At 40.8% G+C, this 27,394-nt stretch overlaps 1 protein-coding gene across 3 annotated transcripts in view; it reads left to right on the plus strand.

Annotated features, from left to right (window-relative positions):
• The window catches only part of GAREM1 (GRB2 associated regulator of MAPK1 subtype 1), a 199,554-nt gene that overhangs the window by 128,316 nt on the left and 43,844 nt on the right, over positions 1–27,394 (plus strand). For 2 of the 3 annotated variants that reach the window (XM_050768270.1, XM_050768271.1), the window contains exon 3: positions 25,986–26,116. The exons of the other annotated variant lie outside the window; for it this stretch is intronic. In XM_050768270.1, coding sequence (XP_050624227.1) covers positions 25,986–26,116 — 131 coding nt within the window. The remainder of the gene's footprint in view (positions 1–25,985; positions 26,117–27,394) is intronic. 3 annotated transcript variants of the gene reach the window in all.

Genomic DNA, 27,394 nt, shown 5'->3' on the forward strand with positions numbered 1-27,394 from the left:
TTTTATAACATCCCTGCAGGCCTTAATTATAGTTTGTTTACAGATAATGAAATAGATCCTCAAAAAAGAATACATTACTTGGGGAAGGGCACACAGCTAATAGTAAGTAGAGCTGGACACAAACTGGCATCTTTGAACCTCACGCCCGTTACTCTTTCTGGTGGTGTCAGCGTTCGCTGCTTACAGTGCACTCCATTGCTGCTGTGGTCACTCTGCTTTTCCCCAGCCCACCATCACCCCAACCCATTGCTTGCTATTTGCATACCCTCACTTGTGAACTTCAGATTATTTAAGCATCAACCCAGAAAGCATTTCCTGAATTGTAACTAGAATTGTCTACAGGAAATCATGCATCTAAAGAAGGTATTATATTATGCAGTCATTAGCATCTTGTTTAGAAACCTGTGCTTTTCAGAATTAATTTCACAGAAAGCAGTGGAGTTATCTATCCAGCATTTCTGAGAAATAAATACAAGAGATGGATACATGTAGTTCAAATCAGGACAGCTCATTAAATCTGCAGTGGGTATTGAAGGAGTGCTGAGGTAATTGAACATAGTAATTGCATTGCTCTATCCGAAGGGTTTCACTGACACCTGTTTTGTTTGTGTTTTGCTGGAGCCCATAATTGCAGAAATATTCTCCCATGGTGATTAGTTCCCAGTTCAAAATGGACGTTTCATTAAAGGTAACTCCATAATGAGACCAGTAAGGGCGCAGGCTGTGTCCTTTAATGAGAGTAATTCCCTCCTCACTTGCAACTTGACCATGTGCACACAGAACCGTGTGAGTCAAAGCCTCCAACTTAAGGCCTATTTGAACTGCAAGAAAAGAGGAGGTTGAATTACATTGCCTTTAAGGTCTGTTCCAGCTTTAGCATTTGTGATTCTTTGGAATATTCGCCAAATAGAAGTTCAAAAATTGATTCAGCTTTCACACTGAGAGAGAAGAATGCCCACAATTGAATAAAAGATTAGAGGCTGGAGAGAGGAAATCGTTGTCTTGAGTGAGTTCTTTTATTGGAAATCAGCCTTGGACTACTGGACAGGAAATTAAGTTCTTGCCTGGGTCATTAATCATTGTGCCGATTTGAAAATTGGCAGTGGGGGGAGGTGGCTATATTTGAGGAGGAAGGAAGGAGTGGGCGGAAAGAGCGGTCCTCAAAGCTCCCAGTCTGAGTGGACATTCGCCAGCAAAGAGAGGGTAGTATCAGCCACCTCCTTCTGGCGGAGGTGTCTCGATATTTTTGTCAACTCTCCTGAGGGTGCCCACGTATCTCCTACCCAAACCTGTTTCCCACTTCTACCACGAGGAGGGAAATGGAATCACGGGATTTTCACTGGGTAAGGGCAGAGAAGTGATCTATCAGAGGTTGTATTTCTGTGTTTAGCTCAAGAGAGGTAGACAAAATTAGGATATCCTTAATTTTTGTCAAAGTTAACATTGATAAGAAACCTTTAAAACCAGCAAAAACACAGGGAATAGGTTATGCCGTGTGAGGGCTGCCTGTGCCCCTCAAAACTACACCATCTTTTACTATCAACTGTTCCTCCCCTTCCACGTGGAACCCACGCGGGGGAAATGTGTTTTGCTGTGTAAAGCCGGAATCTCCCTCTGCATCTGTTCCTTGGGCTAGAAAAATATTAAGACCCTCCTGGCTTTTGCTTTTTCATCCTCCCGCCACTCCCTGTGACTGTTTAAGAGTATTTACACTTTTCTGTTTTTCCTGAAGGGTGAGACGTTTTGGTAAATAAAAACTTGGCAGCAGGTTTTATTTCCACAAAAATAACAATCTTGACATCTCAGGGTGTCGTGTGTTTTAAAGCCATTGCCGGTAGAGTCTAAGTATACCTCTGGGCTTTCTCGTCGCTCATCCGAACTGCCTGGAAAATGTGCCCCCCTCGGGGTGTGACTGACTAAGTCTTCTGTAAAGCTCTGTCTTCTCTTATAGATTTTTCTGATGGGAAAGTGGCTAAGTTAGATTGGGAATTGAAGTGTCTGGCTGGGTTACACTTTGTGTGGGTTTTTCCTCTTTCTCTCAGGACACCTGCTTCTTTCCGACTGCAATTTCACAATGTTCCGAACTGCTCAGTGCACAATATGGTCCTCAGTATCCCTGACAGCTCCTGCCCTGAATCATCCTCCGGAGCCATCTAGGGACTGGCCTGTGTGGTTGTGGCTTTCCTGTTTAGGTGGAACAAATAGACTCCTCTCTTCACTCTGCAGACTGCACAATAGCCTGTGTAGCAACCTGAGTCCTGACTCCATGCTGGTCACAGCTGCTCCTGCCCCCATTGTTGACACCAATGATAAGCACCTAGAGATCATTTCCAAAACTGAAGAGGAAAAAAAATACCAAATGCAATCAGGTTGAGCGTCATTGTCAGCCGAGGAAGAGCATTCGGAGCAGCTAATGATGTAGAGGATGAGATCTATTGCCGTGGAGCCACCTCTTCACAGGAAATCACACAGGCTTTCAGTAGTGGAGGTTCCTTTGAATTAAAAAGAGGAGGTGAGGTTTCCACTTTACTGGAGTTTATATATTGGCTCAGGAAGGGATACAAACTACTCAAGAACTCCTGTAGTTCTGACTTGGAATACTGGATTGCGGCAATGCCTGCAAGGGGCCTCAATCTGCTCTTTTGGCCCTTGCCCTTGAAACTTGGCTTCTGACATAGCAGCTTCTCACCATCAGACCCAGGGTCTTTCCCTTGTCTGCTCCTTGGCCCTCTGTAGCACTGGACACTAGTGCGAACTCTCCTGGGACTCCTCTTCCCACTCTCCCTAACATTCCATTCTCCCAGCTTTCTGTCTACTGTTCATTTTCTCCTTTTTGGTCCATCCACTATGTTGACCTGAAGATTCAGTGCCTGTTCCCTGCCCCCTACTCCCCTTCCTTGTCTCTCTTCCTCCTCCTCCTCCTCCTCCTCTATCCCTCTTCTTCCCTCCTCTTAATGTGTCTTTCTTTTCCCTCTCATCATCTCCACAGAAAACCTAACCCTCCTAGCTTCCCTGCCACCTGCTGTAGGTCTCACTCTTTAATCAACTCCCTTTCCAAAGTTCAGCAGCCTGCTGAATACATTTCCACTTTTTTATTTTATTATCATCTCAGCCTCAGCTTCTCTAAAGAAAAAAAAAAATTCTCCCCTAACAGCACCCCCCTCTCCTCTCCTGTGTCTATTTCTGTCAATGTCATTTCAATCCACGTCCTAGGCCACTATATTGGCCAATGATACTCTCTCTCTGTCAGGCCATCGTTTTCAGGAAAGAGTCTACACAGGCGCCTAGGGCACAGATAGGAGGGACCAGCATTAAGAGCTTAGAAACAACAGGTTCCATCTCTGAGGCATCAAGTGCCAAGCACTGCACTGAACTCTCTAGGCTTACTCCGTTTAGTCCCAATAGTGTCCTGTCAGATGGTAGGGTAAGAGACACAGCAGGGACAGTATGGTGGGCTTGGTGACAGGTGGGGAGGCTGAAGGAGAGTGGGATTCAGCTACTGAAGTGCTGAGAGCAGAGGACTGATAGGATTGAACTGCTGCCTCCACAGCCCTCCTTGTCCAGCCGCGACACTGCACTTACAGTTCCTCAGGTACAAGGAAAGCCACACCAGTGCCAAATGCCCCTACCAGTTACAGCTTCTGCATGCCACCTTTCTGTAGCACTTACTGCAGTGTCAATTAAATCTTAGCTGCAAGACTGGTTGTAGAAAGTGTATTTCCCAAGCTCCACATGTGAGCATGAGGGCTGGGCTGCGTCTCTGGTGGTTACATGGCGTGCCTCTGTGCAGTAAACACCGCATCCCCTGAGCGAATGAACAGCAGCATTCAGGACCTCAGACCCAAGCTACTCAGAGCACAATGTGCTCTTCCCGGCCCCGCCATTGCTCTCTCAAAACCTGTTAGGCAAAGACTACACTAAGCCATGTAGTTCTCACTCCTCTGAGCAGAGCCAAAAATGTACCCCAAAGGAAGGCACACGAGAAAGTCTTAGCACTCCCAAAAGGGAGGATAAAAGAGGAAGAGGACGCAAGTCCTCAACCAGAAATTCCCCAACTGAGTTGCCTCCGTCAAGCAACCTAGATGATACTCTCTTCACCCTTCCTGTGCGAAAGGACACAGTCAGTTCTGTGGGTCTAGAAGGGAGGAAGGAAAGACCGATGTCTGTTCCCGTCCCCTGGGTCACCAACCGTGTGAGACTGTCCCTGCCATGCGTCCTTGCCACCCATGGCTCTGCCTGTGCCCAGGTGTTCTCACCACTCCCAATGTTTCTCTCTTCACTCTTCCACTTTCACCTTTTAATGACCCAAAACCCAACTCACCCCCAGACCTCTCTCATATCCCAGTTTCTTCTCTGTCCTAACAATACAATTGTGACCTGTCCCTCCTCTTATTATTTAGGCCAGGAGTTCTCAAAGGGGAACCTTGTCACCTGGGAACTTGTTAGAGATGCAGCTTGATCCCTATCTGACACCTTCTAAACCAGACACAGTGAGGCCCAGCAATCTGTTTTCATGGCCTTCCAGGTGATTTTGAGGTTCACTAGTGCTTGAAAACCACTAGTTTATGTGACTGCTGTAGAACTGTACTGTGTGTTGCCTTATTTTCTTATTTCATATACAGGATTAATATTTTGCTTCCACACTGAGATAATAAGTCCACTATTTCACCCACATATGTGTTTTTACATAGTGTTAACATTTAACAATTTAATATACATTTGGCTAAATCACTGAAAACTAATTCAGTCAATTTTTACCTCCTTCCATATGGCTAATAATTTCATCTTGATCTGCTTAGGAATTCATAGTGTGTGTAGAGAAATGTTAAACTCTTCACAACCTCTGACATAGGGTTGTGAAGGGTGTAACTCCAAACCCATTCTTTGTAGGGTTTTTAAGTATGAGGGAGAAATGTTCTTGAAATTTTAAATTATTGCTACCCATCAAAGGAATAATAATAGAATTAAAGAGGGGAAAAAACCTAGAGTTATCTATGATGTCAGTTTTCTAGAAATGATCAGAGAAAAGGAGGAACAGACTTTTTGTGAACTACAGCGCTTGGTTTGGTTTTGAGGTTAGTATGTATTTATGTCAGAGCATGTCTCTAGGAGCCTATATGGAACTGTGAAGAGTGCTGGAAATGCAGTCATTTCAAGAAAGAATGTTTTAATTTTTTGATCAAATGCAGTGCTTCGCTGTAAGACTCTCAAAATGTTCCCTTCTTTCCTCCTTCCCTTTTCCCGCCTTCTCTGTTTCCTTCCTGATATGTTAAATAAATGTTTAAAATACTAGTCTTAACTTTTCTCCCCAGAAATAAAAGTGTGGGGAAGATTTTGTTTTATCCCATTTCATCCTGATAGTACATTCCCCTCCCACCCTCCCATTTAAATTTATTTCTTGTGCCTTTTTCCTTTGGCTCTGTTTTTCTAAAAGTGCAGTGGTTTGTATACAAATACTTTAAATTTACATAAATTGTATTGTGTTTTAAGTCTCATGTTTTTCATTTAACATTATTTAAAGATCCACTCTTGTTTCCAAATCTATTCTTTTTTTAAATCATTTCAACTTTTGTTTTAGATTCAGGGGGTACATGTGCAGGTTTGTTATATGTGTACATTGCATGATGCTGAGGTTTGTGATACAAACGATCCCATCACCCATGTAGGTGAGCATAGTACCCAATAGTTAGTTTTTCAACCCTTGCCTCCTTCCCTCCCTGCACAACTAGTAGTCCCCTGTGTCTGTTGTTGCCATCTTGATATCCATGAGTATCCAATGTTTAGCTCCCACTTGTGAGAACATATAGCATTTGGTTCTCTGTACCTGCCTTAATTCACTTAGGATAATAGCCTCTACCTGCATCTTTGTTGCTGCAAAGGACATGATTTTTTCTTTTTTATGGCTGTGTAGTATTCCATGGTATATATGTACCACATTTTCTTTATACAGTCCATCATTGATGGGCACTTATGTTGATTCCTCATCTTTGCTATTGTGAGTAGTGCTTGATGAACATATGAGTGCAGGCATCTTTTTGGTAGAACAATTTATTTTCTGTTTGTCAAAATCCATTTTTTTTGCTCTGTGTGTGTATGATCTCCAAAGGGTGAGCAGCAAAAATGATGCTGCCACAAATGTCCTCATGCATTCCCCTTACACTCTTGTGTGAAGTTTCTTTGGAACTTACACACAGGGGTAGAATTGCCGGGTGTTAGTAATATGAAGAGTTAATTTGACTAAATGGTGCCAGATCACTCTCCACAATGACTGCCCCAGCCCCACTCCCACTGTAGCCCAATAAAATTCCTTACCCACATCAGGAATTTATTTTTTTAGCTTTTCAATCTTTCTTTCTTTTTTTTTTTTTTTTTTTTAATGGAGTCTTGCTCTGTCACCCAGGCTGGAGTGCAGTGGCGCAATCTCAGCTCACTGCAATCTCCGCCTCCTGGGTTGAAGTGATTCTTCTGCCTCAGCTTCCCAAGTAGCTGGGACTACAGGCATGTGCCACCATGCCTGGCTAATTTTTGTATTTTTAGTAAAGACAGGGTGTCACCATATTGGCCAGGCTGGTCTCAAACTCCTGACCTCATGATGCGCCCGCCTCGGCCTCCCAAAGTGCTGGGATTACAGGCGTGAGCCACCGCGCCCGGCCGGGTTTTCAGTCTTACTAGGTGTGAAGCAATACCTTTTTTCCCCCCCCCAAGACAGGTTCTTGCTCTGTTGCCCAGGCTAGAGTGCGGTGGCACAATCATAGCTCACTGCAGCCTCAAACTCCTGGGCTCAACTCACCTTCCTACCTTAGCCTCCTGAGTAGGTAGGACTATAGACGCTTGCCACTACGCTTGACTAATTTGGTTGATGTTGTTATTGTTGAGGTGGGATCTCCCTGTGTTGCCCAAGCTGGTCTAGCATTCCTGGCCTCAAGTGGTCCTCCCACCTAGGCCTCCCAAAGTGTTGGGATTACAGATGTGAGCCACCATGCCAGGCAGAAGTAATAGCTTTTAATTTGCGTTTATTTGGCTGGTTGAGCTTCTTTTCACATGCTTGCTAGTCTTTAGGGATACCTCCTTAGTAAATTGCCTGTTCATCGTGTTCTTTGCCCATCATTGTATTGGTGGTGGTGTCTTTCTTGATTTTCAGGATTTTGCTGGTATCAGGTAGGAATTCATTTTCATTTTTCTCCATGTAGTGAGCCAGTTTTACCAGCACCAGAGACTAAGTGATCTTTTCCAGTTGGCTTGTGGTGATATCTTTATCATATTATATAAAAATGTTTTGCATTTACCTAACCCTCTCTAACGTCATTTATTCCACAAATTGCTTAGGTTAAAATGACTCAGAAGGCTAGAGGAAGAAGCTGCCTCCTGATGACTAGCAGGAATAACAGTCATGAAAATAATGTCAAAATGCTCTTATCCTGGCCTTGGAAAGTTTCAGCTAGACTCTAGGTGGAAATATAGTGTAACTGCTGAAAGAAGCTATTACTTGTTTACTCTGTTCTACCTACAGATTATCAGCCATACCAGTCAGCATAGATTTAGGTCCTATCCTACTATCTCCTGTAGTAATTGAGTTTATCAACTCTCTAATCATTTTGTATTTAATAATTATTTATGGGATATTCAAAATAAATATGCCATCCTAAATCACTCGTCTTAAAAATTGAATGGACATTGGAAAAAATTCAAATCCATATGTAAATGAAAGACAAGGACACACAGAGATTGCAAAGTATATTTCTGAGTGCTTTGAAATATCCTTAGCACTTCATATACTGCTTTGAACAGAGTAATACATTGATACATACCTTTGAAATTGTAATATTTTGACTAATAGTTTAAATGGGGAGGAAAAATTAACTTGGCCTTTATATTTAATTCTCTTATGGAATCTTGATAATAAAAAATAATATTCATATTATTAATCATATTACTATGAGGCAGGGACCTCTTGCCCTTTGTTGAGCATTGTACATATATGGCCTCATTTAATCCCTGTAACAGTCCCACGAAGTAGGTATCAACGTCCTCATTTTATATGTGAGGAAACTGAAGCCCTGAAATGTCCTCCTCCCAAGGTCACATATCTGCTAAGGCCAAGGCTGAGATTCAAACTTGTCTGTCCACTCCAAAGCTGGGCTCTTGTTCACTACTCACATTGCCTCATATTAGTCTCACTAAGTGATGTCTCACTAAATGAGGTTGTTTTAAAAAATATTTGAATACCACATTGTGCATTTCATGCCAAGAACCCAACCTCAGACATTTAATATCCAGCCACACTATAGGTTTTACAATAAAATTGTAAACATAATCTTACTCCTTCACTTTCTACTCATTCTTTTCTTGTCATGCTTATTTGCTAGTGTCCAGTTTTGGGTATCGCAATCTCTGTTTGCTTTTATCTTACCCGCTTTCTTCATCATGAGCTATTGTCACCTTAATATAATGAATTTTCTGTGTATAATCTTTTGTTTGCAAGGCTAAATACTTCATCACTTGTCCCATGTACTAGATATTAATGAAGATAATGCTGTCTTTCAACAGTAAACATTAACATGAGTACGTTAATGAATCCATCTACTCATTATCTGATGATTATGTTTCTTATTTGTTATAAAATATTAGCCATAATTCCCATTCAGCATCTGTATAGGTTCTTAAATATTAATCAATTCTGAAAGTAGCCTTTTCATATCTCTGGCACTTAAGATGTTTTTGGTTTTTCTTTTTCAAGAAATAAAAAGTTACAACCACAAAATGAAAAAGTTGATCCCCTTTGTACAATATCAGAAATCATAATTGCTGACTCAGTTATTACAGTTCTTTTTACATTTCTCCCAGTGATTCCTGTTTTTAAAAAGCCTGCTCTTACATTAGAAACAAGAGTGTTTTTTAATTTGGAATGTATCACTGTCCCCTGACAAAGCCACTCCTCTCTAAAAGTACTTCTTCTTTCCAGCCTTGTTTATCCCATCAGATATTCCTGCCAGAAAGCAGCCCTGTTGGCATAACTGCCCCTGTTGGATGGAATATTTTACTGAGCAACCATCCTACCCTTGCACCACAGCCTGTTTAACATGGAAGAGGGTCAAAACCTGAAAGGCACTAGAGAATGCTCGCTAAGCTGGATCTGTACTGAATAAAAGCAGAGGCATTTGGATGAAAATGAAGTATCGGGAGACGGGAGCAAGAGCGGGCATTTTGTCAGCAAAGACTAAAGAAAACAAAAGAAGAGAGTGTCGGTCTCTTGTGAGGGGGTGGAAGGGAAAAACCGTTTGCTGGTTTGGGAGTAGGACAAAGGTATGTATTGACTGTTTGAAAGCATACTCATTCATTAAGCACTTTAGCAAAAATGGAGCTGCAGGTCAGCGGAGGAGCAACATGGCTTTTTGCTTCTCTTCTCCATTTTTTAATTAAAAGAAAAAGACTTAGCAAGAGTGAGGGGCTCTCTACAATGTAGGGCCTTTGTGTTTTACTAGCCTTTCTGTTTTTACTGCAGTTTTGACTGATTCCTAACAAGCATAGGACTCTATGCCACTGTCATTATGGTCACAAACTTATTACAAGAATTATATTTTAAGCATGAGCCATTTTAATTGCATTTGCTCTTGGATTGAGCAGAGTTTAGTAGGTAGCTTGTTCTGGAAAAGAACATGCTTGTTATTTCCCAGTCTCTATCTTTCCCATAACCGGAGTCTCCAACCCGGTGGCAGTGAGCCACCCTGAATACCTTCTGCATTGCTCTTTCCTCTCTTCTTCCTATCTACCAAACTACTGATTGTGCCATCTTTTTATCTATGTCAAATTTAGAATACTTTTTGATGTCTCATATTCTGGAGGAGTTTTTCCAGCGTTACTGTAAGAAGGAGCTAATAAGTTTCTCCTATTCAGTAAGTAAATCAGAATAATAGTGTGATTACATTCCTTTTCATTCATGACAAGTGTATCTTCATCCCAAACTTAGACTTCTCTCTGACATACATGCTCATTGAGTCCTTATCATGTGCCACTTACTGTGTTAAGCCCGTCATATATGTTAGTCATCCTCCTAAGTCCAGTGTTGGTATTATTGTCCTGTATTATAGAACTGGAAAGCAAATGGAGGTGTAGAAGGTTATGATGCAACCAAAGCTGCATGATAGGAGGGAAAGCCAGGACTCGAACTCTGGAAGTTAATACACTACCTGCTGTGCAAAGACGTAGTGGCAAAATGATCATCAGTGAGTATATGTTGAATCCAAAATTAACATTCCTGTGCTGAGCCATGAGAACAAAACATGCCTGACTGAGGCTGTCCTACCTGAGTCTTGAATCAAATGGAAGACTTTAAGGAGTTGCCTTCCTTTTTTCTATTTTCTAAAGGCTTAATTTTTTAGAGCAGTTTTAGGTTCACAGGAAAATTAAGAAGAAAGTAAGGAGATTTCCCATGTATTTCTTGCCCCCATACACGCAGAGCCTCCACCATTAACATCCTACACCAGAGTGGTATATTTGTGACAATCGGTGAACTTGTGTTGACATGTCATAATCACCCAAAGTCCACAGTTTACATTAGGGCTCACTCTTGCTGTTATACATTCTGTGAGTTTGGAAAAACGTATCATGACATGCATCTACCATTAAGGTAACATACAGAATATTTTCATTGCCCAAAAAAAATCTCTGTGCCACACCTGTAATCCCAGCACCTTGGGAGGCCGAGGCAGGTGGATCACAAGGTCAGGAGTTCAAGACCAACCTGGCCAATATGGTGAAACCCTGTCTCTACTAAAAATACAAAAATTAGCTGGGCATGGTGGCACATGCCTGTAATCCCTGCTACTCCAGGGCTGAGGCAGGAGAATTGCTTGAACTGGGACTCAGGAGGCAGAGGTTGCAGTGAGCCGAAATTGCGCCACTGCACTCCAGCCTGGGCTACACAGCAAGACTCTGAAAAAAACAAACTTCTGTGTTCCACCTATTCATCCATTCCTCCTCCCTAACCCTTGGTAACCACTGATCATTTTACTGTTTCCATAGTTTTGCCTTTTCCAGAAATGTCATTTATGGTATAATTTTTTTCAGATTGGCATCTTTCACTTAGTAATAGGCATTTAAGTTTCCCCCATGTCATTTCATGGCTTGATTGCCTTGCTGTTTGTAGCTTAAATTTTTGGTGAAAATGTATCTCTAACCTTTACAGAAATGCAGTGCGGGACCTATAGAGTATGTTTTTATTTTACTTCGTGTCTTTGCTAACTTTCCCATATCCAAGTCAATGCACAGGCCGGCGTGGGTGTTAGAATTTGGACTGTCCTCCTATCCTCTTTTGATAATAGTGTGTGTGCCCTATACTCCACTTTTAAGAAACCATTCGTGTTTCTGTACATGGAGTTTTAATCACTTCAGTTTTGGCACAGAGGTTAAAAACTAAATCTCTCATAATCAAGGAACTTTTTTCCTAATGAAAACCACAGCTCAAGCAGCTGCTTGTATTATAGTCTCTCCTCTGTGGTCCCACTGGTGTGTGGGAGTTTACTGTTAGGCTGTGGAAAAGGGAGCAAATAAGAAGCCAAGAACAGGGTCATGTTTCAATTGAGAAATAATGGTGGAATGTTAAAATCCTTGAGTGTTTTCCTCACCCTCCTCACACTCTGTGTACGCAGTCTGGCTTTCTTTTTCCTTTCCAAATACTTCCATAAGGCATAGAAGAGAAGCATAAGCACCATAGTATTGAAAATTCCTAGACACCTCAGCTTTGATTCTACACAGCTTGCCTTCACTTTTGCCTGTAGTTGTACAATGGTAGCGTAGCTTTAAGGTCTGTCTCTGCTGCATATGTCCATCTTTTGTCCATCTGTGTTGGCGTGGTCTTCCTTTCGTTTGTCTGGGTTGAAATCATGTTTATTTGCGTAACTGTCATTTTCATAGGTCGATTTCTATGTCTCGTTTTCTTTTTGTATCTATTTCCCTTTCTCCCTCTCTCCCCATTTTTCTCTTCCCTTTATATTTTCTACTCACCTTTGTTTTCCCCTTCCCTTTTCATACTAAATAACTTGAAATTCTACAAGTAAAAATTAAAGTGTAATTTTTGCTGCTCTTAATTTTTTATGTAGATTTAAAAATGGATCATTTTATATTTCTCCAAAAGGTTCTTCCTCAAATAAAATTGCTTTTTACATATTAGAACCTTGATTGATCGATTGATTGATTATTTATTTATTTATTTATTTGAGACAGGGTCTTACTCTGTCGCCCGGGCTGGAGTGCAGTGACACAATTTCAGCCCACTGCAACCTCTGCCTCTCGGGCTCAAGGGATTCTACTGCCTCAGCCTCCCAAGTATCTGGGATTACAGGTGCGCACCACTACACTTGGCTAAGTTGGCCAAGCACACCACGTTGGCCAGGCTGGTCTCGAACTCCTGGCCTCAAGTGATCTGCCCACCTCAGCCTCCCAAAGTGCTGGGATTACAGGTGTGAGTCACTGTGCCCAGCCAATAGTATACATCTTAAATGAACTTTCTCATAATGCTTATGCTAAAAGCTGTAAAGAGTAGCCTACCACTTCAGGACCATGGTTTCAAATGAAGGTAGAATGAAGAGTTCCTAGACCCTAGACTTCCCACACATTTCTTGACCAACATTAACCCATTCACAAATACAATAGCATCAGCTAGATCAGTGATGTTATAAGCCCTTGCTCAATCCACACCTATGCCCTATTCTCTAAGAAATACAGAGCAGTTTTGGGGCTGGGTGATGTTTTTTATTTGAGCCATCTATTAAAAACCATTAAAAGGTAAACACATTTACATAAAAGTCTCCTGCCTCTGGGATCCAGCAGGTGCTGGAGCTATGAGGTCATCATTTCTATGTTTATCGATTTTACCAATTTACAAGACTTTGTGGTCTCATAAGTATTTGAGTTCAGGACTCCGGAAACTATGTATTTCTCCTGCTCTAAACACCTACTATTCAAAGAAAGCATTTGTTCAGTTTCTAGTTTGGACTCACACTCAGCTATCAGAGAAACAGAAGACATGATTCCAGCTGTTAGGGCACCATGGTCTAATTAAGAAGACAGCACAAAAGGAAGTAAAATAAGTAGAGAATTGGTAAACAAACTCTGGTAATCAACATAAATGAAAATCATTTGAGCTGAAGTTGTCAAGGAACACTTCATAGATTATTTTGGACTTGAGCTGGCTCTTAAGCTCCTTCATTCAACCATCATTTATTAGGCACCTTCTGTGTGTCTTGCCCAGTATTGAGTACTGGGAATAAAAAAGTGATTTACACATCTGCTGTCTTTACAAAGTTTACTGGTTAGTTTACAAAGACAAGAAAACAAATAAGGACAATAAAATACTATACATGCTTTGATAAAAATCTGTAGATAATGAAATCATTCAAAAGATAAGATTCTTTCAGATATATAACTGAATCTTTATAGTTTAGGTAATAAGTGAATTGATTTTGGAAAATAAATAGATTGGTGAAATCTGGGAATAGAGGAAAGGTATTCCAGATGGTGCATTTGGTATAGTTCACTGTGGATGGATCTAGATGGGTTTTAGCATGATGAAAGGAAAGTGAGAGCCAGATCTTGGAGGGCCTGTATACACATCTCCTATGTGCCAACCCCTCCCACAAATCTACTGTCTACCACCTCTACCCTGCTCCACCCCAGAGGCTAACCTGTAGGGTTAAATCAGCAGACTGTCATGCCTTTTAGTTTCAGCCAGTGGCTAAATCGGCTCAGCCAGAGGTGGGCAGGAACAGAGTGAAGTCAAGGTCTTTTTTCTCTGTTGGCTTCCTCCCTTAAGAAAATCACTAGAGCCAGCTGCCTCTCCTTTTCTCAAAGCCAGGGTATTTATACAACTCTTTGTTTCCATAACTAGTCCCTCTCTTGTCCCTTGAGGCCGTGGTGGTAACATCTTCTCTGATACTATCCCCAGGTTATCACTGTGGTTCCCCTATAGCCTACCCACATCATGACCAATAGTCCCATTTTACATAAATTCTGTGCAGATTATCCTAAATTGAAATATGGTTAGATTTGAATTTTAAGCAATGGTATAAGGATGGTTTCCTGGGGTGGAAATCTAGAGGCAAGATAATCAACTAGGAAAACTGGCCAAAGTGAGAGATGCTGTGGTTGGGAATATGTGGTAGCAGTGGAGACAGAAGGAATTGATCGATGTAAGAAAAAGAATGGAGCTGAAGTTGACAGTAATTGAATGTGAGAGATTAGGGAAAAGAAAATGTCAAGGATGACCATCCTTTCTGACCTGTATGGTTGCTTGATTGAGGAAGTAAAAAGATGATTTTAGTTTTGTATATGTTGATTTTAAGATTTTTGTGGGAGAGCCTTTGGAGAAGTATACCAGGTATTAGATAGGCTGATGTGGAATTTAGGAGAGATCCTGCTAGAGAGAAAGGTTGACGTATTGTCAACTTATATTAGGTGGTCCTTGGATCCAGGGTGATAGAGGAATTCCCCCAGGAGAGTTAAGAGAGTGAGAAAAGAAGCAGAATGAGAGAGGAAGATGGCCGTGCACAGAACTCAGAATGTCATTTAAAGGGTCTGTATTTTTGCACAGACTGAGAAAAGGGCATGAGCAAAGGCAAAGTGGAAAGAGTGAGTATTGGTTGCACAGATGGCGGGGAAATGTTTGCATAACCTAAGTGGAGTCAGATCATGGAGGGACTTAAACAAAAGCCAAGGCAGAGGAGTCTGGGCTTGGTGGTTAGAGATTAAAGAGCTATTATATGTTTATTTATTCATTTATTCTATGAGTGTTTATGGAACACTTAGGTTCTTGAGTGAGATGGGTTTGTTTTAGGTTGTATTTTAAGGCGAATGTGTGATAATGGAAGGGCAGAGATGGAAACAGCCTTAAAATATGAAGCAGTAATACCATTACAGAGTTATGAGAATCAAAACCAGAATAGTAGCAGTGAGTGCTCAGGACAAAGAGATTTCAAGGAAAGAAGTGCCAAAATTTCATAATGTATTAGCAACCATGTTCAATCTAAGACCTTTTCAGGTTCCATCATGTTTATGATAAATTTGTCTCAGAAAACTTCTGGTAATTCTGAAGAAGCAATTAACCAATGAGATACAATGAAAAGTGCAGTCTTCCCATTTTCAAAAAATAGGGAAACCAATTTGCATGGTGTGAAATGGTTTGGCTGCTTAGAACATAGATCCCAGAATGGTCCAGTTTTGAATTCTGGGCCTACTTAAGTTCAAGAATGTTGTTTCAGAATTGAAAGTAATGGTCTGACCACTTGCTTTATAAAATCTTAGATGGAGAAATAAATAGAAATAACCATAGATTATCTATGGTACAGTTCATTATTTTTGATTGATGCCTTCTTTTCTTTGGTTTTAATTCCAATTCTCTATGGTTGTATGTTTTGAGACTTTGTATTGAGACTTGTTCCTTATACCTCCTTTCCCCCAAGTCCACTTCCATTTCCTCTGCTATGAAAAAATAGTAATTTTAGGAACTAACTACAAGTGATGTAGGTAATCAGATTTTAAAATAGGGAATGCCATGTTGTAGAATTTCAAGTTTTTCTTTTTATCATTAAGACTGTGATTGAGGTCAGCAGAAATTTCAAAGATTGGGAATAAGAAAATGAACAGAAAAGTCACAGAATATAAAATATAAATTATTTATAAAATAATTATATCCTTTATAATAAGAAAAACACAATTACAATCCCAATGGGATACTATTTTTCACCTATTGGATTGGCAGTGATTATTTTTCAGTTTGGTAATGAACTATTGGGAAAGCGTGAGGAAATGCATTGTTGTAAGAATGTAAGTGGACACAGACCTGTTAGTTTGACGATATGTATCAAGAATAAAAATGCATTTACCCTTTGGCTTAGCAATTCCTCATTTAGGCATTTTCCCACCAATGTACTTGGATTAAGCACTCAAAGCCTTCAGGACAAGCATATTTAACTTCAATATCACTGTGGCTGCAAAAGATTGGAATAAATGTGGGTGTCCATCAACAGCAGACTGGTTAAATTAGTTATGGTATATGCATGGGATGAAATAGTGTGCCGTTCTTTAAAAGAATGAGACAGATTTTTATGCAGTGATGGAATAACTGTACAGAATGCAACCATTTGTTTTGAAAAGGGTGGCATTATGTGTGTAGACTATATCAGATACTGCCTCTGGACAGATGTACAAGATACTATATAGCAGCTGCTTCAGCAAGAAGATCTGAGGGTAAGATTGGGAGGGAGAATTACTTCTTCACCCTACACTCTCTAGTACTCTTTGAATTGTTTGGCATGTACATATGTTAGGTAATCTTTAACAGTCTTCCACCTTACTCAAGGAAAGAGAAGTGAGGTAGCATTCACTGTTGATGAAGGGTTTAGGTAACTGAGGTCTCATACACTTAGGGGAAGTAAACATTTATTTATACAAAGTTTAAAAAGGCAATATATATTGGTTGGTGCCATACAAAATGAGGTGCTGCTTATCTTTTATGGGACAATCCTACTTTTACATTTTAATCCTATAGAAACTCGAGCTTACATGCGCACATAAGATTAAAATACAAGAGTGTGTTTGAACTTTGGTATTGTTTTGTAAGTCCACATTCCTACCCAGGTTTATTTACTTATTGAAAAATGGCAACTGGCTAGTTGTTTCTGTCACTTGAGAATTGCTGATCTCATCACATTTGGATATGGGCCAGTGGTTTGAAGGGCCAGTTATTTGAGCCATTTTAAATGCATTTTGTTTGTACAATTGACTTGGAACCATCTAACTTTGTCTGGGGCCTGTCTCTGAGAAAGGTAAGAGAAGTAAAGTTCATTCGTTCACTATTTAGTGAGCACCTGCTTTATGCCATGTGTGGTATGATGCTGGAGGCACCACACTGAATCACAGACCTGGGCCCTCCCCTTCATGGCCTTTTCAACATTCTGGGCTTCCTTTTTCTTAATCTTTTTCCTCACATTAGCCATTTTTAGGTTTCTTTGGTGTTCTGGTGCCATTTCTGTCGCTCTTGCTTTCTTTTCTACTTTATCATTTTGGGCTGGTTTCAGCAACATTTTTCTGCTCCCAGTCATGGAGGAGATGACAACAGAATGTTCCTCACTTGAGTTGTGGGTCTACAGATGGACACTGTGGGCCTCAGCTCTCATTCCGTTTCTTTTCATTTGATACACAAAGTAGACTGCCGTGCTGAAGGGATGGCAGACAGTAAAACTATAGCTGCAAAAGAGGGGCCACCCCAGGTCGTGCTCACTGCCAGCGATAATGGCGAACAGTGAGGCACACGTCATGGGGAGCTGCATCCTCACTGGTGGCACAGAATGGACTTCCCACTAACCCTAACTTCCCAACCAGAAGCAAAATGGACAGACCTGAATTTGACCCCCTCTAAATCTCCCTTTTTTTTCTTTCTTTTTTTTTTTTTTTTTGAGACGGAGTCTCTCTCTGTCACCCAGACTGGAGTGCAGTGACGCAATCTCGGCTCACTGCAAACTCCACCTACCGGGTTCACACCATTCTCCTGCCTCAGCCTCTGGAGTCGCTGGGACTACAGGTGCCCGCCACCATGCCCGGCTAATTTTTTGTATTTTTTTAATAGAGACAGGGTTTCACCGTGTTAGCTAGGATGGTCTCGATCTCCTGACCTCGTGATCGCCCGCCTCGGCCTCCCAAAGTGCTGGGATTACAGGCGTGAGCCACCACGCCCGGCCCCTTTTATTTCTTCATATGTCAGCATTGTTGCTGTCTTCTTAATTAGCAAAATTTGTTTCCACTTTTCATTTCTGACAAGTGACCTTTCCCTGTAAGTAAAGGAGAGTGAAGTTTAGTCCCTTCAGCCCCATACAGATGATCGAAACTTAGATGAAGGAAGGATTTGTAGCGTCTTAACTGATGTGTTGTCCATTCTGAAATAACTCACTGTGGCTATCTTGAGGGGCACACACAAAATGGATATTTTCTAGATGACAGTTATTTCATAATGTCAATTATGAAATACAGTTTTAGAAATACATCATGAAATACAGCTTCCATCTTTGCTTTTTAAATATTACCATAAATTTATTTAAACCATAGTTAGCGAGCATGTCATTGGTGTTGAATTTGTGCCTGGAATTTTCAGGGGCCTGCAGATGGAAAAGCTCTTACAATGGAGACATTTTATGAAACCATCAAAGCTCCTGAAAGACAATGCAGCTTCCTCCCTTTCAAGAACAGAGTTTGACAGTAACATCTCAGAACAGATGTTTTCAACAATCTCCAAATGTTTTTATTTTGTGGCACAAAGACTCTGTTATTCGTGAAATGGTCTGTTAAAAAATTAGTTCCTCCATGTGGGGATTGTGGGAATATGTGTCATGTAAATTGATTTCACTTTTGGCAGGAAACTGGCTCTTAACTCTTTAGATTGTCTCCAAGATTGGACTGCAAGTTCCGATTTCCAGGCCACAGCCATCACAGAGGAGGTAGTAATACTCAGCATTTTTCCCAGAGTTCTTAACGTTGGCTAATCTGAGAATGTTACATTCTTTAAAAAAAAAAAAAAGAAAAGAAAAGAGGAAAAAGAAGAAGCAAAATAAAAGTTCATAGAAATTTTATCTTGCAAAAACACAGTGAGAAAATGTAGGCCTTCATGTTTGCTGGTTGTTTACATTATTCTTTTAATATAAGTCCACTTCTACAGCTTTTACTTGTTGATATTAGATTCCTAGTTAAAGGGAAAACTGCCTTTCAAAGACAAACATGGGCAACTTAGAATGTGATTTCAGGTACCTTACAAGAGACCCTGGTATGACTGTTCAGTGGTATGCAATAAAAGGACTAGTCATTTTCTTTTTTTTTTTCCTTCCTTCCTTCCTTCCTTCCTTCCTTCCTTCCTTCCTTTCCTTCCTTCCTTCCTTCCCTTCCTTCCTTCCTTTTCTTTCTTTCCTTCTTTCTGTCTGTCTTTCTATCTTTCTTTCTTTCTGTCTGTCTTTTGTTTTTGAGACAGAGCTCTGTTGCCCAGGCTGCAATGCAATGATGCAATCTCAGCTCACTGCAACTTGTGCCTCCTGGGTTCAAGTGATTCTCCTGCCTCGGCCTCCTGAGTAACTGGTATCACAAGCATGTGCCACCACTCCAGGCTAATTTTTGTATTTTTAGTAAAGACGAGGTTTCACCATGTTGGCCAGGTTGGTCTTAAACTCCTTGCCTGCAGTGATCTGTCCGCTTCGGCCTGCCAAAGTGCTGTGATTACAGGCGTGAGCCACCACGCCTGGCCCATTTTCACTTCTAATGTCTTGTCTTGCCACTTCCCTGACCTATACTTTCCACTCCTTCCAGCAGGACACAGGTCAGCACACTGTGGCCTGTTTTCGTAAATAAAGTTTTTTGGAGCACAGCTGCTCTTATTCACTTGTGTATTGTCTATGGCTGATTTTGCCCTACATGGCCAGAGTTGAGTAGTTATGAATAGAGACTGTTTAGTTCATGAAACCTAAAATATTTACAGAACAAGTTTGCCAACTCCTGCAACAGGAAGTCACGTGTGTATTGTGACCCAGTGTTTAAACATTACATTAAGAAAATATTTTATAGGTTTTAGCTGTTTCTATTTTAAAGACATTTGTGGGGTGCAAGAAATGCAAAGTAGGGCTGTGTGCAGTGACTCACACCTGTAATCCCAGCACACTTTGGGAGGCTGACGTGGGCAGATTGCTTAGGCTCACAAGTTCAAGACTGTCCTGGGCAACATGGCAAAACCCCGTCTCTACAAAAAAATACAACAATTAGCTGGGTGTGGTGGCATGTGCCTGTAGTCCCAGCTACTTGGGAGGCTGAGGTGAGAGGATGGCTTGAGTTTGGGGGGCCAGTAAGCCAAGATGGTACCACTGCACTCCAGCCTGGGCAATAGAGCCAGACATTGTCTCAAAAATAAGGAAATGTAAGGTAGTGTTTGGTTTTCAATAATTTAACATCACAGGAGAGTGTTTAAAATATAATATATGTACACAAATATGTAAATTAAAATCTTCCAGGACCACCTGAAAACACTATGGAAAAGAGAAGAGAGAAATTAACTCAATTGGGTATTCACTAAACAATTAAAAGAACGAATGAAAGGAACCTATTCATCTGATATACTATATGCATAAATGTTAAAAGTTGTAGCTTTTGGTCATATTTAGCTGTTAGTTTTTCCCCTTGTTCTCTTATCTGTGTGTGTTAATCGTTCTCAGTAGAATTTCTTATACATGATCCCGTGCATATGTGATTCTGAAGTCTTTCTGTCCAACAGGATGACAAAACACAGGTGATTATGCCACGTAATATGGACTCTATGACCATACCAAAAGTGATTATTCATTTGTTCTATATGCCAAAATATGTTTGAGGCTGCTGATAGTACAAGATCACAGACACAATAGAAAAATAATTAAAGAACAAGAACCCAAGTTAGGAAACAAGGGGATAAAGGTGGTTATATCAAAAACCAAGATTCTGTTATTTAAGCCAGAAAATCGGCAATCATGGCATACAGGGCAAAAAGGAAAATAGGAATTCGAAAGCTCTTCTTATTTCATGAGAAGAAACATTTTTCTTTTTCAGGAAATACATCTTTTTCCCAAAGAGGATTCTATCATGTAATCTTTATTTAAGGACTCGAACAATACCTGCAATCACAGTTTTAAGGGAATGCAGAGATATTCGAGACCTGTACCTACTGTCCAGTATAACAGCCAGTAGCCACATGGAGCTATGGAGCATTTGAAATGTGGCTAGTCTGAACTGAGGTGATCCCTAAGTGTAAAACATACACCAGATTTGAAAGACTTAATGCAAAAGTGTATATATACACACATCATTAGTGATGTTTGTATTGAATTTAGATGTATTGGTTTAAATAAAATGTGTTATTTAAATTTTACCTCTTCTCTTTAAATGTGGCTACTAGAAAAAATATAATTGCACATGTGGCTTGTTATATTTCTGCTAGATAGCTCTATAGTGTATCTATATCTGCTAGATAGTCTGTAGTGTAATGTTTGATATATTAGGGTGCAGGGATGCATCCTTGGCCTATGAGTACATTTCTGAAGGGACAGAATGGAATTTATTACAGGCATGATGCTTTCAGGTAACCTCTTACCTCAGAGATTGAGCATCTCTGGACTACTCGATGAGTGGCATACATATGAATCCCTGCATCTTGAGAACATTTTTCTAAAATATTGATCATAAAATTACAATAACTTAAACTTACTAAATACTCTTGGAAAGATACCATTTGCAGGTTTTCATGAAAATATACCTGGCTTAATGATAGCTTGAATTGTGTTCATATTCCAAATCTATAATTTCTTTTGTTAATCAAAAAAATTGGCCGGGCGCGGTGGCTCACACCTGTAATCCCAGCACTTTGGGAGGCTGAGGCGGGTGGATCACGAGGTCAGGAGTTCGAGACCAGCCTGACCAACATGATGAAACCCCGTCTCTACTAAAAATACAAAAATTAGCCAGGCGTGGTGGTGTGCCTGTAATCCCAGCTGCTCAGGAGGCTGAGGCAGGAGAATGGCTTGAACCTAGGAGATTGCAGTGAGCTGAGATCACACCATTGCACTCCAGCCTAGGAGACAGAGTGAGACTCTATCCAAAAAAAAAAAAAAAAGTGACCCAAGAAATGACAATCTGTATGCATCTTGAGAAGAGGAATAGAAGCTAGGAGTTGTTGAATGGTCACTTATGCTAAATACTTTGGATGCATCATAGCATTTAATCCTCATGGCAGCCCTTGAAGTATCCCCATTTTACAGGTGAGGAAACAAGGCTCAGGCGGATTTGTAACTTGCCAGCACCACAAAACTTGAAAGTGGCAGAGTCTGCAGTTAAATTAGGCATCTGTCTAACTCAAACTAATTATGTAAGAATGGAAAAACAGTTAAATCCATTATGAAATGCTGTGCAGACACGGGTGTCATTGTATGGGGAAATGCTCAGCTCGGCGGGCAAGGGCATGGTATAAAACTGTAGAACACCATAATTGTTAAGAATGTGTGCATGGACCAGGTAAGAATAGAGACAAATGAAAAGTTTAACTTGTGACAGAATTTGTTTTAGTATATGTGCTGCCGAAGCGAGCACCAGAATTTGTTTAAATAAGTATTATTTTGAAATTGCCTTATTTTTTAAAAAAGAAACTTATTTTTTGTCCAAAAGTATGTACTGTAACATATTCATACTGTATATTCAAATGTATTATTCATACCCCTACATATTTCTACGTGGCATATTAGCTGTTCTTTCATGTCTAGATTTATCCTCTGTGTTCTCCTTATCACCTTCCTCTTAACTCCTGTAAAACTCCTCCCTCATGGTCCGTCACCAGCAAAACGTCTATATCCTTAAAGCCTCCTCTGAAATTACTTTTATCTTGTTAAACCCGAACTTGGATATTCCCTGAGAGAAGCCCTTTCAGGTTACAGCTCTATTTTTTGCCCCAAAGTAGAGGAGTATAAATGGTCTCTTTATTCTTCCTCATCACCTTTACCATTCCACTTCACAATTCCCTAAAACTCTATGCTTTAAACCACTTGTCCACCAGGCTTTAAACCTCTTGTTCATCAGACTGTATCACCCACTACCCCATCATTGTTAGTTACCTACTAAGCCTAGGATTCTGTCCTCACTGTGACATCATTTTAGTTCCTGGCTTACTGTTATTCTCTCCAGAAATACTTCTCTCCTTATCAAGGAGGATTTTCCTTGGAAATATGATCCTTTTAATACCCCTGGGCTTCTCAGTCCTTTAGCTGTTTGCCATCTCAGCCTTTAGCAGACATCATCACCTTAGACCACATCATCACCAACAACTCCATCATTCCATTTTCTCAACTGCATACACTGACATCTCTCCTCTGCATGGCCTTTGCGCTCACTCCCTCTAGGGTTCAAAACTCAATTCCATCAAAATCCATGATCCATTGATCCCATTACTTTTTTCCTGGACCCCCTTCCCTCCCACCCAGGATCTTGTGTCCATTTTATCCAGCTCAGGGTCCATGTTCAGATGGCATAATTGCTCCCTGTGACATCCTGACTCCTTTGCCCCTCTCACTTCTCATATTCACTTGGTAGTCTCAGCTCTGGCTGAATCCGAATCTCTGGCTACTTTGTACCAGCCTCTGTGCATCTGACTTTGGCTGGACAAAAACACAACCGTACTCTGTGGTTTTACTTTTAATTAATGACCATTAAGGAACTTAAAAAATGCTGCCCAGCAATCATACTACGTTGTTCACTCTGATTGGACTTTTTAACAACCTTCTCCTCTTTCCTTAACCTTCTAACAACTCCTCTCTCAACCTTATTCTCAACCGATACCTTCCTTCCAACTTTGGCTGGAAAAATTAGAAGCTTCCAACAGCTTCCACTGCTGCATCTTTTGGGGCTGGAGATGAACGACCTGTGCTCCTGTCTAAAAGCAACTCCTCCATTTCAACATCAGATGCACCTTCTCTGCCTGCTCAAGGATTGGGTTCCAATCATTCCTCCTGTCATCATCTTGTCCCCCTCTGCTGGTCGTTCCCATCAGCATGCAAGCATGCTTGTTTCTTCTCCCATCATACTAAGGAAAATAAAAACATTCCCTACATCTCACTTCTGCTTCCTGTCAGTAGCCTCTGTTCCATCTCTCTTCTCTGTTTTATAGCAGAACTCCCAAAATATCATCTGGTGTCCGTTCTTATTATTTCTGATTTCTCTCTTCCCAGGCTGCCTTCAATCCAGTTCAGCCAAGCCTTTGGCCTAGCTCTTGAAGTCTTCTGCTGCTCTTGTTGAAGTCCTCAATTAAATACAAGTTGCTGAATCCTACAGTTTTCAATCCTCATTTCACTGTCCAGTAAGCAGCATTTGACATCCCCTCCCTGCTCATGGGAGGAATCAGATCACCTTGCTTCTTGGATGCACCCCTCTTGGTTTTCCTCTCACTCCCCTGGCCAGTCCTTCTCAGTCTCCCAGGATTCAAACCTTGGACCTCTTCTCTGTCCACACTCAAGCCCATGGTCATCATCATCAAAATGTCATGGCTTCAAATAGCATCTGTGTGCTGATGAATGCCAGATTTATTCTTTCCAGCCAGACTTCTCTCCTGACCACTACACTTCTGTGTCTATCTAAGAACTTTTTGAACATCTCTGTTTGCATGTCCAATAGACATCTCAGACTTACCTGTCCTGACTGAACCCCTGATGCTCCCTTCACCCTCCAAAGCTGCCCCGTCTCAGTCAATGTCAGCTCTGTTCAGAGTTGTTCAGGCCGGAATCCTCACACTTTGTTACCACTTCCCAGCCCCTGCCATGTCATACCCAAATTATTGTAGGAGCCTTCTACCTGGTGTCGTCTTCCTCTGTGCCTTGCACCTTTATGATCTTCTCAACATGCCAGCTAGAGGGATCCTTCTGTAGCATTGGTTAGATTACCTCCTCTCTGCTCAAATCCCCATTCCACTCAGGTGAAGAGTGCAACTCTTTAAAGGCCGTATACAGTCTGCCTCCTGCTACTGCTCTTTCTTTTCCCTCTTCCCTTATCCCACTCCAGCCATAGTGGCAGTACGCCAGGCAGGCACCCCACCCACCTGAGAGTCTTTGGGCAGACTGTTGCCTAGTCTTAGAATTCTGAGACCTCTACCTGCAACTACCAAGCACTACCCTCCCTCACCTACACCAAAGGTCACCGTCTCAGCAACACTGACTGTTCTCCCTGCGCTCTCCATCCCCCACACCCTGCCCTAAATTTAATAGCACTTCTCACCTTCTACCATGGTATACTCTTACTCGTGTATTATAGTATCCATCTCCTGCTGGAATGTAAGCTTTGGGAGAACAGAGATTTGTGTTAATTCCATTAATTGATGGATCTCCAGCATCTAGAATAATGTCTTCACCTAGTAGATGCTCAAAAAATTGTGTTGAGATTATGAATGAAAGCTTTCCTGTTTCTGCCTGAGAGATCTGCCCCATGATAGCTTTTAATTCCTTTTATGTTTCTGAAGTATTACATTATAGCCAGGATTCAGAAAACAACTACTAAGAAACACTGTATCCCTGACATGGTTGCGTATGGTCTTGATTCCAAACTGAAAACCCTTCTTCTCAAATGCTGCAGCAGGGTCACAGATACTGAAAATGTAAACAACATGATAGATCCTTGATATTTTAGGAATATGTTCAAAGTTCTTCATAAATCCTGTGAATTGTGGAGACCGTGATATGGCCTACTCGCATGATTTTCATATATAGCAGTAAAAGGAAAGAAAGGAGCCACGTGGAGCTCCAGAGGCTGAGTGGCCGGTGGGCTCAGTGGTTGGGAGGAAGCTCACCAGACAGCTGTCTGCTGCTGCTCCATGCTTCTGCCTCAGCAGCATCACACATTACAGCAGCTCATGAGCCCTAGACATGACCTGCATATTGTTATAACCAAGAATATGAGTTATGTGAAAGCCAGGAATCCATTATATCGTTTTGTTCTATTTGCAAAAAAAATGTAAATACTAATTTTAAAAACTTAGCTCTCCCAGGCTTCTAAGACTTGGTTTTGGAATGTAAATGTGTGGTTCTTATTACAACTAATGGGCAAGGTAACTTCAATGTTTAACTTACTGTTAGAAACAACCATTTATAACAAAGTGAGTTTTCACTTTGAAATCAAACAGCAAGTAAGCATTCATTCAGTTTGATTTTGGACATCTGGGAATAAACTCTAAACGTAAACAAAAAGAATGCAGTTTATTTTCATTTTAAAGCTGATTTTAAAATCTCTCTACCTTCTAGTTTGATGGAACCTACCATAATGCCTTTTTTAAAAAAATTAATGATGAACAGGAATCTTTGACAAGGAAGGGCTGGACTAAAGAGAGAGGATGCTGTTGCCGTGGTAACAGCAGTCCAGCATAAACATCTTAGATCTCTTCTGTTTATCATGTGTTTTAGGGCAATTCAAGCTGCTGGAACAAGACCGAGATATAAAGGAGCCAGTGCAATATTTCAACAGTGTGGAGGAGGTGGCTAAGGCATTTCCTGAACGCGTGTACGTCATGGAGGATATCACATTCAACGTGAAGGTAGCTCTTGAAGCACCAAATATTTACATTCACTAAAGATAATTTAACTTTCAAGTCTGGATGTACACAGTAAGTGTTCATCTGTGTCTCCCAGGAGAGTTTCACCTTCCTAATGGGTTAGTGGCAGTAGCCAAAAACCACGTATATTGTAGCTGCCCTGACTCCCTGACTGCTTCTGTATTTATTAGCATTATCTTTTGTTAGAATTTAAAACTGATATCTGAGTTCAAAACTGTAGCTGTTGAGGCAGATAAGTGATATTTTTTTTTAAATTTGGACTTCATTTCCTAATATGTAACAGTGTTTAGCCAGATCTCCACTTCTGGGAGCAAAAGGGATATGATGAAACTAAAGAATACCAAGCACTTATTTTAAAAAGAAAGAAAGAAAAAAATACAGAGAAAGAATAGGTGTCTAAGCATTGCTTGAAGTCAGCATGTATTCATTCCATTTTTTGCGGACTATCTATTTCACTATACACAAAGAAAACTGATGTTGCCCAGAGAAAAGCTATATAGTGTTTGCTGTGCTCCATTTGTTCTGCATTCTTAAAGGGACAGTACAATCCCCGTCCAGATGTTGAGCGAGGTTCTTTGACTAGCCTTGCTGCTGAAGAGGGACTGACCAGAGAAGCAAGCCACCAACCAGGCCCATCGTGTTGCCTGCAAATCCTCTACGTTTTCTCCAGCAATACCCACAGTTATAAAACACTTTAGAAAGTGTTCACATTGAAGGGGTTTTCTCCTTAATGTCATTTCAGCCCAAAGTCCACCTAAATCACATTCTCGGAACATTTCAAGGTTTAGCGGGGCAAGATTCCTGTTTCTTAGAAATCCACTCTATGTGAAAAACAGACTACATGGTGTGTTGTTGGCCCAAGAATGCAGCAGTGTCTTTGTGGATGAGTCACTCCACCCACACTCTTCAGGAAAGGGAGGAGATGTCCAGAACAGCCCCTTATTGGAGAAATGGTTCTGCCCATTTCATTGTCTAAGCTAAGTCATTTCTTCTTCCAGTTCTCAAATACAGCTGCTTTGGTCTACGCTCTTTTAGTTTTATTATTAAGATGAGTGAGATTTTATATTTTGTAAAAATCTTTACTAAGTAAATTATGCTTACATACAAAAATATTTATCATTTTTAACTTTTTCAGTGGCCCTAGTATATGAGCGGTCAAGACAGCTTGCATTTGTTTACAGTGAAAACTTGTGCAAACATGTTCATTTTTAAACATACCTAGACTCATTGGTCAGAAGTTAAATCCTATTCCTTTAGTGT

The sequence above is a fragment of the Macaca thibetana genome, chromosome 18, assembly GCF_024542745.1.
Source record: "Macaca thibetana thibetana isolate TM-01 chromosome 18, ASM2454274v1, whole genome shotgun sequence".
Taxonomy (NCBI): Eukaryota; Metazoa; Chordata; class Mammalia; order Primates; family Cercopithecidae; genus Macaca; species Macaca thibetana.